The 12692-nt window shown below is 38.8% G+C and overlaps 1 protein-coding gene across 2 annotated transcripts in view; it reads right to left on the bottom strand.

The window, feature by feature from the left end:
- The window catches only part of Bsph1 (binder of sperm protein homolog 1), a 23456-nt gene that overhangs the window by 1687 nt on the left and 9077 nt on the right, over positions 1-12692 (bottom strand). The window contains exon 3 of one of the 2 annotated variants that reach the window (XM_021166012.1): positions 1219-1248. The exons of the other annotated variant lie outside the window; for it this stretch is intronic. Within the exon in view, the coding sequence (XP_021021671.1) occupies positions 1219-1248 (30 nt within the window). The remainder of the gene's footprint in view (positions 1-1218; positions 1249-12692) is intronic. 2 annotated transcript variants of the gene reach the window in all.

Raw genomic sequence — 12692 nt, 5'->3', positions numbered from 1 at the left:
TGTATTTCTTTAAGTGAGTTATTAAAGTCCTTCTTGATGTCCTCTACCATCATCATGATATATGCTTTTAAATGCGGGTCTAGCTTTTCGGGTGTGTTCGGGTGCCCTGGACTGGGAGAAGTGGGAGTGCTGGGTTATGATGATGGTGAGTGGTCTTGGTTTCTGTTAGTAAGATTCTTACCTTTACCTTTCGCCATCTCGTAATCTCTGGAGTTAGTTGTTATAGTTGTCACTGTTTACAGATTGTTCCTCTGGTGATTTTGTTACGCTCTATCAGCAGACCTGGGAGACTAGCTCTCTCCTCTGAGTTTCAGTGGTCAGAGCACTCTTTGCAGGCAAGCTCTCCTCTTACAGGGAAGGTGCACAGATATCTGGCATTCGGACCTCCCGCCTGGCAGAAGATGAAGGCCCAAAACTGAACCTTTCCCAGAAGCTGTGTCGCTTTGGCCTGTCACAGAAGCTGTTAGCTTCTGTAGTCCACACTCTCACCTGTGCAGATTACTTTCGGCAGAGTCTCTGAACCAAGATGGCCTCTGCCGATACTGAGGCACAGCCCTCTAGGGCTGGGCGGACACCTATCCTCTAGCTGGGAAGGTGGCTGGATGTCTGGAACCCGAAAAGGGGGCTGCCTCAGAAGCTCTGTGGCTCCCGCCTTCCCAGAAGCTGTTAGCTTCTGTAGTGCACACTCTCATCTGTGCAGACTACTTTCAGTGGAGAACACCCCAAATTATTTTTGGCTAATTTTTTTTTATATCTGGATTCTTTACTAGAATAGCAAAAATTTTGAAGTATAAATTTTTAGTGCTAGTAAGAATTCATGGAGGCATATTTCACTCTTTTGTCTGTTTAAAAGGAACATATGCAATGTTTTATGAAAAAAGAGAAAAAATTACTAGAAACAAAATCACTAAGTTCATATTTTATGGAATCAGAAGACAATGCACAGGGACTGAAGAGATGGGTCAGTGGTTAAGAGCACTAGATGCTCTTCCTAAGGATTTGGCTTCAGTTGACAGTATCTATATGTTTGCTCACAACCATTTGTAACTTCAATTCCAGGGAATTTGATGCCTTCTTCTGGCCTCCATTGACATTAGGCATTCATATGGTTTATGAACATACAGACAGACAAAACACCCATACACATAAAATTAAAATAAAGAAAAACATGTGAAAAAAAAGAACATATTAATAATGAAAATTTTCTGATGAACTTACCTTCTGTCTCTGGATTTCTAATTAAAGACTCTGAAAAATTAAAATTTAAGTAAAGTTCATTTCACTCATAGATTTTAAAATCCAGACTCTTCTGGAAAATGACAGTAATAGACATGTTAATCTGAGAAAGAGCAGTATTGACACAAGATAATGTCAAGCAAGAAACACCATGACCACAGCAACTCTTCTGAAGAAAAATACTTAATTGGGACTGGCCTACAGTTTCAAAGATTTGGTCCATTATTATCATGATAGGAAGCATGGTAGCACATGTCTCTAGACATGGTTCTAGAGAAGGAGCTGAGAGTTCTACATCTTGATCCACAGACAGCAGAAGATTGTGTACCACACTGGGTGTAGCTTCAACATAGGAGGACTCAAAGGCCACTCCCACAGTGACACATTTCCTTCATCCAGGCCATATCTACTTCAATAATGCCACCCACTATGGGCCAAACATTCAAACACATGAGTCTATGGTAGACATACCTATTCAAACCACCATAGATATCATACATGTTCTCTTTTCAGATCTAGTTTTATGCTCCTGAAATTATTTACTTTATGGAAATCCTATATCCTTTTTCATTGCTGGGGACTGAACCCAGGCCTTGTGGATGTGGCAAATACTCAGCCATGCTTCCAGACCCTCACTGAGGAAATTCTTGGCAGGCTCTCTACTTATCCTATACATTTCTTTATATATAATTTTTATTAGAAATTTACTTTATTTACATTTAAGATGTTATCTCCTTTCCTAGTGTCCCTTCGAAAATCCCCAATCATGTTCCCCTGCTACCCAAACCACCCACTCCCAATCCTGACCATGGAATTCCCCTATACGGGGGCATGAAACCTTCACAGGACCTAGGTCTCTTCTCCCATTGATGACCAACTAGGTCAATCTCTATTACATATGCAGCCAGAACCACAAGTCCTATCATGTGTTTATTTTGATTTGTGGTTTAGTGCCAAGGAGCTCTGGGGGTTAGTTCATATTGATGCTCCCACTATGGGGCTACAAACCCCTTCAGCTCCTTAGAAACTTTCTCTAACTCCTTCATTGAGGATCCTGTGCTCCATCCAATGGATGACTGTGAGCATCCACTTCTATATTTGCCAGATACTGGTAGAGCCTCTCAGGAGACAGTTTTATCAAGCTCCTGTCAGTAAGAATGTGTTGGCATCTACCATAGCATCTGGGTTTGGTGGTTGTTTATGGGATGGATCCCTAAGTAGGGCAGTCTCTTGATGGTCGTTCCTTCAGGCTCTGCTCTGAACTTTGTCTCTGTAACTCCTTCAATGGGTATTTTGTTCCCCCTTCAAAGAAGGATTCTGAGCTTCCATTTATCAGTGAGTGCATATCATGTGTGTTCTTTTGTGATTGGCTTACCTCACTCAGGATATTATCCACATCCATCCATTTGTCTAAGAATTTCATAAATTCATTGTTTTTAATGGCTGTGTAGTACTCCATTGTATAAATGTACCACGTTTTCTGTATCCATTCCTCTGTTGAAGGACTTTTGTGTTCTTTCCAGCTTCTAGATATTATAAATAAGGCTGCTATGAACATAGTGGAGCATGTGTCCTTATTACCAGTTGGAACATGTTCTAGATATATGCCCAAGAGAGGTATTGCTGGATCCTCTGGTAGTACTATGTCCAGTTTTCTGAGGAACCACCAGACTAATTTTCACAGTGGTTGTACAAGCTTTCAATCCCACCAAAAATAGAGGACTGTTCCTCTTTCTCCACAACCTGGCCAGCATCTACTGTCCCCTGATTTTCTCATCTTAGGCATTCTGACTGGTGGGAGGTAGACTCTCTAAACCTGATAATAAACTTCAGTAAAGTAGCTGGATACAAAATTAACTCAAACAAATCAGTGGCCTTTCTCTACACAAAGGATAAACAGGCTGAGAAAGAAATTAGGGAAATAACACCCTTCAAAATAGTCATAAATAATATAAAATACCTTGGTGTTACTATAACCAAGCAAGTGAAAGATCTGTATGATAAGAACTTCAAGTTTCTGAAGAAAAAAATCAAAGAAGATCTCAGAAGATGGAAAGATCTCCCATGCTCGTGGATTGGCAGGATCAACATAGTAAAAAATGGCTATCTTGCCAAAAACAATCTACAGACTCAATGTAATTAAAATTACAACTCTATTCTTCACTGAGCTAGAAAGGGCAATTTGCAAATTCATCTGGAATAACAGAAAAACTAGAATAGTAAAAACTAGTCTCACCATTAAAAGAACCTCTGGTGGAATCACCATCCCCTGACCTCAAGCTGTTTTACAGAGCAATTGTGATAAAAACTGCATGGTACTGGTACAGTGACAGATGGTAGATCAAGGGAATAGAATTGAAGACCCATAAGTGAACCCACATACCTATGATTAGATCTTTGACAAAGGAGCTAAAACCATCCAGTGGAAACAAGACAGCATCTTCAACAAATGGTGCTGGCTCAACTGGCAGTTATCATGTAGAAGAATGTGAATTGATCCATTCTTATCTTCTTGTACTAAGGTCAAGTCTAAGTGGACCTAGGAACTCCACATAAAACCAAAGACACTGAAAATTATAGAGGAGAAAGTGGGGAAGAGCCTCAAAGATATGGTCAAAGGGGAAAGATTCCTGAATAGAACAGCAACGGCTTGTGCTGTAAGATCAACAAGCGACAAATAAGACCTCACAAAATAGCAAAGCTTCTGTAAGGCGAAGGACACTGTCAATAGGACAAAACAGCAGTCAACAGATTGGGAAAAGATCTTTACTAATCCTAAATCCAATAGGGGACTAATATCCAACATATATATAAAGAACTCAAGAAGTTAGACTCCAAAAAAACCAAATAACCCGATTAAAAAATGGGGTACAGAGCTAAACAAAGAATTCTCAACTGAGGAATACCTAATGGCTGAGAAGTACCTAAAATATGTTCAACATCCTTAATCATCAAGGAAATACAAATCAAAACAATCCTATACATTTCTTAATGGCTTCATTCCAAAGTACTTCATCATCCATGTAAAATAGAGTAGTACCACCTCTTTTATTCGTATCTGGATGACTCTTAACATTAAATATCCAGAAAAAGTATTTATAATATATTTATTTTTTATCAGCAACAAAGCCAGATTCTAATAATTTTTGGCAGCTTTGCTAGTAATCTGTTGTTTTATAATCAGCTTATAGGTCATTTCTTTTTCATAATATCACATATATTAGAGGTTCCCTCTCTAGTCAGATTAACTAATAATTGTGGACAATATATAGTCCTGTGTGTATGGGTTTAGTTGGAATGGCATTCTAACTAAAATTCCAATTCCATTACAAATCACAGCTGGTCAAAGTGCAAAGAATAAATGTCTATGAAGTGTTCAGCCACAGATGAAACATGTATATCATATGCACTTCCCCTGAGGCTCAAGGAACATCACAGATGAGGGAGAGAAAGATTATAATACACAAAGAACAGGTAAGACTGGACAAGGGAATCCAATGCCCTCTCCTGCCCTCAGTAGGCACCAGCATTAATATATACATACCCACATGCAGACACACACACACACACACACACACACACACACACACACATATGCACAATTAAAAGTAAAATAACTCTTTTTAAAATGGTAAATTAAGAATAAACTATCAACCAGTAAGGGAATTTTAAAGAAAAATATGCTTTGTAGTATAGTATAGTATAGTATAGCTGTAGTATAGTGTAGTATAGTATAGCTGTTACTAAATTGATCATATGAACAGACACAGAAAAATCTGATTTGTCATTTTTTAAGTGTTTAGTCTTTAAGAAAAGAAAATATTAGTTTGATATATCCATAATGACAAATTTAATTGCTTAAAGGTACTGATAAAATCACTATTTTTAATTTTTTAATACTTTTGCTAATTCTTTGAGAACTTAATATATTATTCTTGTATAATACTCCCTCTAGTAGGTTCTCCCAGATCCACACCCCATTCCATGCTTACCTAAATTTATGCCCTATATATGATTGGTTAAGTTGCCATCCACTGGATTGTGGTTGACTGAGTCCATACCCTTTAAGATAACTAACATTTCCTCTTTCAGCAGCAATAAATTATCAATAGCTCCTTGACTATTTCTTGCTTACCTCACCATGCCTAAGAGTTTATTGGTATCCCCATAGATTACTGCAGCATTCAACCCTCATCACAAAAGCTTCTTTTGTAGTAGATGGCAATTAACAGACACCTGCTTAACATGCAGAGAACAAGACCTTGTAGGATGCTCAGTCTTAAATGGGACATCTACAGCACACTCCATTCTCCACAGACTCAGGGATTATTGTGAATGCAGGAGAAGAAATGTAGTCAGATGGCCCAGGACAGAGCCAGTGCTCCAGAACCTCTCCCACACCAAAAAACAGCTTGACTCCCAGGAGGTCCATCAAAACCAGGCTCACAGGTGAGACACCCCCTACCCAAATGCCTGGCCTAACTGTGACCCCTACAGGGCCCAGTTTAGGTGGAAAAAATCTGCCCTGCCCTACCCTGTCCTGCTGGTGACACATTTTCCTTCCAGCCCACAATTCGACCTGAGGCAGAGCCTGCACTCCAAACCTGTTCCCACCCACATACAGCTTGACTCCCAGGAGGTCCATCACAACCATGCTCACAGGAGGGAGAGGATCCAGTCAGAAACACTGAGGCCAGTTAATACCTGATATTACAAATGGTGAGAGCCAAGCACAAAAGCATAAGCAACAGAAACCAATGCCACTTAGGAACATCAGAACCCAGTTCTTCCAACAGAAACCAATGCCAATTAGGAACATCAGAACCCCGTTATTCCACCACAGTTCTCTCTCCAACATTCATAAAAAGCAAGGTTCTAATCTAAAATCCTATCTCATGAAGATGGTACCTTAAGAACAACCTTAAGGATGACATAAATAACTCCCTTAAAGAAATATAGAACATAGGTAAACAGGCAGAAGCCCTTCAAGAGGAAACACATAAATCTGTTAAAGAAATACAGAAAACACAATCAAACAGGTGATGGAATTGAATAAAACTCTCAAGGTTCTAAAAATGGAAATAAACAATAAAGAAATCACAAAGGGAAGCAACCCTGGAGATGGAAAAACTAGAAAGGAGATCAGGAGTTACAGATACAGACACCATCAACAGAATACAAGAGATAGAAGAGAGAATCTCAGGGGCAGAAGATACTGATGCAAGCTTCAAAAAAAAAAAAATACAAAGTGCAAAAAGCTTCTAACCCAAAACATTCAGGAATTCAGGATACAATGAAAAGACCAAACCTAAGAATAAAAAGAATACAAGAAAGTGAAGATTACCAATTCAAAGGGCCAGGAGATATATTCAACAAAATCATAGAAGAAAACTCCACTAACCTAAAGAAAGAGATGGTCATAAACATACAAGAAGCCCACAGAACACCAAATAGCTTGGACCAGAAGAAAATTCCTTCCATTGCATAATAATCAAAACAGTAAATAAACAGAACAAAGAAATAATATTAACAGCTGTAAGAGAAAAAGGCCAAGTAACATATAAAAGCAGATCTATCAAATTACAACAGACTTCTCAACAGAGACTCTAAAAGCCAGAAGATCTTGGGCAGACATCATGCAGACCCTAAGAGAACACAAATGCCAGCCCAGGCTACTATACCCAGCAAAACTCTCAATCACCATAGATGGAGAAATGAAGATATTCCATGACAAAATTAAATTTAAACAATATCTTTCTACTAACCCAGCCCCACAGAGGATGATAGAAAGAAAACTCCAACACAGAGAGGGAAATTACACCTAAGAGAAAACACAAAATTAATTTCACAACAAACCCAAAAATCACACAAACATCATACCATCTCTAAAACAAAAATAACAGGAACCATGAATCATTGCTCTTTATTGTTATTACCTCTCAGTATCAATGGATTCAAATAACCAATAAAAAGACATAGGCTAACATCTGGCATACAGAAAACACACATCAGTGACAGACAAGACCTCAGAGTAAAAGGCTGGAAAATTTTTCCCAAGCAAATGGTCCTAAGAAACAAGATGGAGTAGCCACTCTAATATACAATAAAATATAATTTCAACCAAAAGTAATCAAAAGAGACAGGAAAAAAACACTTCATACTCATCAAAAACAAAAACAAAAACACAAACAAAACAAACAAAACAAAACAAAAAAATCTCCACCAACATGAACTCTCAATTCTGAACATGTACACCCCAAATGCAAGGGCACCCATATTTGTAAAAGAAACATTAATAAAGCTCAAAACATACATTGAATCCCACACAGTGATAGTGGGAGATGTCAACACCCTGCCCTCAACAATAGACAGATCATAGAAACAGGAACTAAACAATATATATATATATATCTTTTTCTCAGCACCTCAGGGTATATTCTTCAAAACTGAACATATAATGACACACAAAACAAGCCTCAACAGATACAAGAAGATTAAAGTAATCCCATCCATTCCATCAGATCTCCATGGAATAAGGACAGTCTTCAATAAAAACAAAACAACAGAAATTACATATACACATGGAAGCTGAATAACTCTCTACTCAATGATAACTTGGTCAGGGAAGAAAAGAAAGAAAGAAAGAAAGAAAGAAAGAAAGAAAGAAAGAAAGAAAGAAAGAAAGAAAGAAAGAAAGAAAGAAAGAAAGAAAGAAAAGACTTTTTGGAATGTAATGAAAATGAAGGCACAGAATACCCAAATTTATGGGACACAATGAAGGCAGTGCTAATATGCAAATTCATACCATGGTGTGCTGGCTAGTTTTGTGTCAACTTGACACAGCTGGAATTATCACAGAGAAAGGAGCTTCAGTTGAGGAAATGCCTCCATGAGATCCAACTGTAAGGCATTTTCTCAATTAGTGATCAAGCGGGAAAGGCCCCTTGTGGGTGGGACCATCTCTGGGCTGGTAGTCTTGGTTCTATAAGAGAGCAGGCTGAGCAAGACAGGGGAAGCAAGCCAGTAAAGAACAACCCTCCATGGCCTCTGCATCAGCTCCTGCTTTCTGACCTGCTCGAGTTCCAGTCCCGACTTCTTTGCTGATGAGCAGCAATGTGGAAGTGTAAGCCAAATAAACCCTTTCCTCCCCAACTTGCATCTTGGTCATGATGTTTGTGCAGGAATAGAAACCCTGACTAAAGACACCATGGAGTACCTTCATAAAAAAAAATTGGAGAGATTCTATACTAGAAACTTAATAGCACATCTGAAAGCTCTTGAACAAAATGAAGCAAAGATATCCAAGAGGAGTAGACAGCGGAAATAATCAAACTCAGAGATGAAATCAACCAGTTGGAAACAAAGAGAACTATACAATGAATCTAAAGTACCAAGAGCTGGTTCTTTGAGAAAATCAACAAGATAGATAAACCCTTAGCCAAACTAACTAAAGTGCACAGAGACAGTATCCAAATTAACAAAATCAGAAATGAAAAGGTAGATATAACAACAGAAACTAAAGAAATTCAAAAAACACCACATCCTAATACAAAAGCCTATTCTCAACAAAACTGGAAAATCCAGATGAAATTGATGATTTTCGATATGGGTACCATGTACCAATGTTGAATAAAGGCAAGATAAACTATCTAAACAGTCCCATAGCCCCTAAGGAAATAGAAGCACTCATTAAAACCCACTACAAAAAAAAAATGGCCTGATGATTTTTGTGCAGAATTCTATCAGACCTTCAAAGGAGACCTAATACCAATACTTCTCAAACTGTTCCACAAAATGGAAACAGAAGTAATACTGCCTAATTCATTCTATGAAGCCACAGTTTTGCTGATACCTGAACCACACAAAGACCCAACAAAGAAAGAGAACTTCAGGGTTTGTAACCCTATAGGAGGCACAGCAATATGAACTAACCAGTACCCCCTGAGCTCGTGTCTAGCTGCATATGTAGCAGAAGATGGCCTAATGGGTCATCATTGGGAAGAGAGGCCCTTGGTCTTGCAAAGATTATATGCCCCAATACAGGGGAATACCAGGGCCAGGAAACGGGAGTGGGTGGGTTGGAGAGCAGGGTGGGGGGAGGGTATAAGGGACTTTTGGGATACCATTTGAATTGTAAATGAAGAAAATATCTAATAAAATTTTCAAAAAAAGAGAGAACTTCAGACAAAACTTGCTTATGAATATCAACCCAAAGATACTCAATGAAATTCTCATAAACCAAATCCAAGAACACATCAAAACAATCATTAATCACAATCAAGTAAGCTTCATCCAAGGGATGCAGAGATGGCTCAATATATGAAAATGGATTAATGTAACCGACCATATAAACAAACTCAAAGAAAAAAATCACACATGATCATTTCACTAGATGCTCACAAAAGCCTCTGACAAAATACAACACTCCTTCATATTAAAAGTCTTGGAAAGATCAGGAATGCAAGACCCATACCTAAACAAAATAAAAGAAATATACAGCAAACCAACAGCCAACATCAAATTAAATAGAAAGAATCTTGAAACAATCCCACTAAAATCAGCAACAAGAAAAGGATGTCTACTCTCTCCCTGTTTATTCACTATAGTACTCAAAGTTATAGCTAGAGCAATTAGATAACAAAAGGAGATCAAGAGAATAAGAAAATAGACTAAATAAAAAGAAGGAAAAATAAAGTATATGTGTAAAGCAGGAAAAAAAAAATTAGGAAGCAAGATGTCAACTTATCACTATTTACAGATGATATGATAGTACACATAAGCAACCCAAAAATTTTTACCAGAGAACTCTTACAGCTGATAAACAACTTCAGTAAAGTGGCTGGATATAAAATTAGCTCAAACAAATAAGTAGTCTTCCTCTACACAAAGGATAAATGAGGTGAGAAAGAAATTAGGGAATAAACACCCTTCACAATAGTTACAAATAATATAAAATATTTTGGCATAACTCTAACCAAGCAAGTGAAAGACCTGTATGACAAGAACTTCAAGTATCTGAAGAAAAAAATTGAGGAACACCTCAGAAAATGGAAAGATCCCCCATGGTCATAGATTGGTAGGATTAACATACTAAAAATGGCCGTCTTACTAAAATCAGTCTACAGACTCAATGCAACCCCCATCAAAATTCCATCTCAATTCTTCACAGAGATAGAGCAACTCTCGACTTCATCTGTAATAACAAAAAACCAAGGATAGCAAAAAACAATCCACACCAATAAAAGAAGTTGGGATATCACCATCCCTGATCTCAAGTTGTACTAAAGAGTAATAGTGATAAACACTGAATGATATTGGTACAGAGACAGACTGGTAGATCAATGGAATAGAAGTGAAGACCCAGAAATAGACATACATACCTATGATCACTTGATCTTTGACAAGCCAAAGAAATATAGTGGAAAAGGGACAGTATTTTCAGTAAATGATGCTGGTGTAACTGGCAGTCTGCATGTGGAAGAATGCAAATTGATCCATTCTTATCTCCTTGTACAAAGCTGAAGACCAACTGGATCAAGGACCTCCATATAAAACTAGATACACTGAATCTAGTAGAAAAGAAAGTGGGAAAAAGCATTGAACACATTATCACAGGAGAAATTTTGCTGAACAGAACACCAAGAACTCAAGCTCTAAGTTCAACAATTGACAAAGGGACCTCATGAAACTGGAAAGCTTCTGTAAGGCAAAAGACACTGTCAATAGTACAAAATGGCAACCTACAGATTAGTAAAAGATCTTTACCAACCCTAGATCTGATAAAGGACATTATCTAAAATATACAAAGAACTCAAGAAGGTAGACTCCAGAAAACCAAATAACCCAATTAAAAATGGGATACAGAACTAAACAAAAAATTCTCAACTGAGAAATTTTGAGTGGCCAAAAAGCACCTAAAGAAATGCTCAACATCCTTAGTCATCAGGGAAATGTAAATCAAAATGACCCTGAGATTCTGCCTCATACCAGTCAGAATGGCTAAGATCAAAAACTCAGGTAACAGCAGATGCTGGCAAGGGTGTAGAGAAGGACGTAGTGAAAGAGGAATACCCCTTCACTGCTGGTAGATGGCAGGCTGGTAAAAGCACTTCGATAATAAATCTGGCAGTTCCTCTGAAAATAGTTCTACCTGAAGACCACCTATACCACTACTGAGCATTTAGCCAAAATATGCTCCAACATATAACAAGGACACATGCTCCACTATGTTTATAGCAGCCTTATTTATAATAGCCAGAAGCTGGAAATAGCCCAGATGTCCTTCAATGGAAGAATGGCTACAGAAAATGTGGTACATTTACAGAATGGAATTCTACTCAGCTATTAAAAATGACAACCTCACGAACTTTGTAGGCAAATGGATACAACTAAAAAATATCATCCTGAGTGAGGTTACCCAGACCCAAAATGACATACATGGTATTTACTCATTGTCAATAGATATTAGCCCGAAGTCTCAGAATAGTCATGATACAACTCATAGACCATATGAAGCTTAACAAGAAGGAAGCCCAAAGTGTAGATGCTTCAAACTTAGAAGGTATAGCAAAATAATCACAGGAAGCAGAGGGAGGGAGGCACCTTGGTAGAAGAGTGAAGGAGGAGTAAAATAGGGGAGCAGGACCATGTATGTGAAGAGACATGAGAGAATTTCAGAGGGACAGGAGAATGAACAGAAATAAGTAGCAGTGGGATGTGGACAACTAGGAGAAATCACTTGAAAATCCCAGACACCAGGGATGTGAAAGGCTCCCAGAACCCAGTGGGGATGACATTAGCCAAAACAGCCAACATTGGTGAGATAGAACCAGAAGAGACCACATCCAGTAGATAGACATGGCCCCCAGAGGAGGGATGGGATCACCCACCCATTTCAAAAGTTTTAACTCAGAATTTTTCCTGTCTAAAAGAAATGCAGGGGACTGGGGTGCCTTGCCAGAGGAGTCTCCGGACACCCGCAAGGACCTACACAGGATTCCCCACGGGATACTAAGACCTCTGATGAGTGGAACACAGTGTCTGCTCCAATCTAATTGTGCAGGACCTGAGACTGCATTAACTAGGGAAGCAGGCAACACGGCCTGAGCTGGGGCACTGGTCCAGGGCACAAGTCCATTCCGGTCCACTGAGCACTGGGGTCCCTTTCCAGCGGAGTCTCCGGACACCCACAGGATTCCCAACGGGATCCTAAGATTTCTGGTGAGTGGAACACAACTTCTGCCAGGAGGCAGGTTCAAACATCAGATATCTGGGCACCTTCCCTGCAAGAATAGAGCTTGCCTGCAGAGAATACTCTGACCACTGAAACTAAGGAGAGAGCAAGCCTCCCAGGTCTGCTGATAGAGGCTAACAGAGTCACCTGAGGAACAAGCTATAACCAGAGACAACTATAACAGCTAGCTTTAGAGATTACCAGATGGCGAAAGGCAAATGTA

This window comes from Mus caroli, chromosome 7, assembly GCF_900094665.2.
Source record: "Mus caroli chromosome 7, CAROLI_EIJ_v1.1, whole genome shotgun sequence".
NCBI lineage: Eukaryota > Metazoa > Chordata > Mammalia > Rodentia > Muridae > Mus > Mus caroli.
This window is presented reverse-complemented; position numbering and strand designations above follow the sequence as displayed.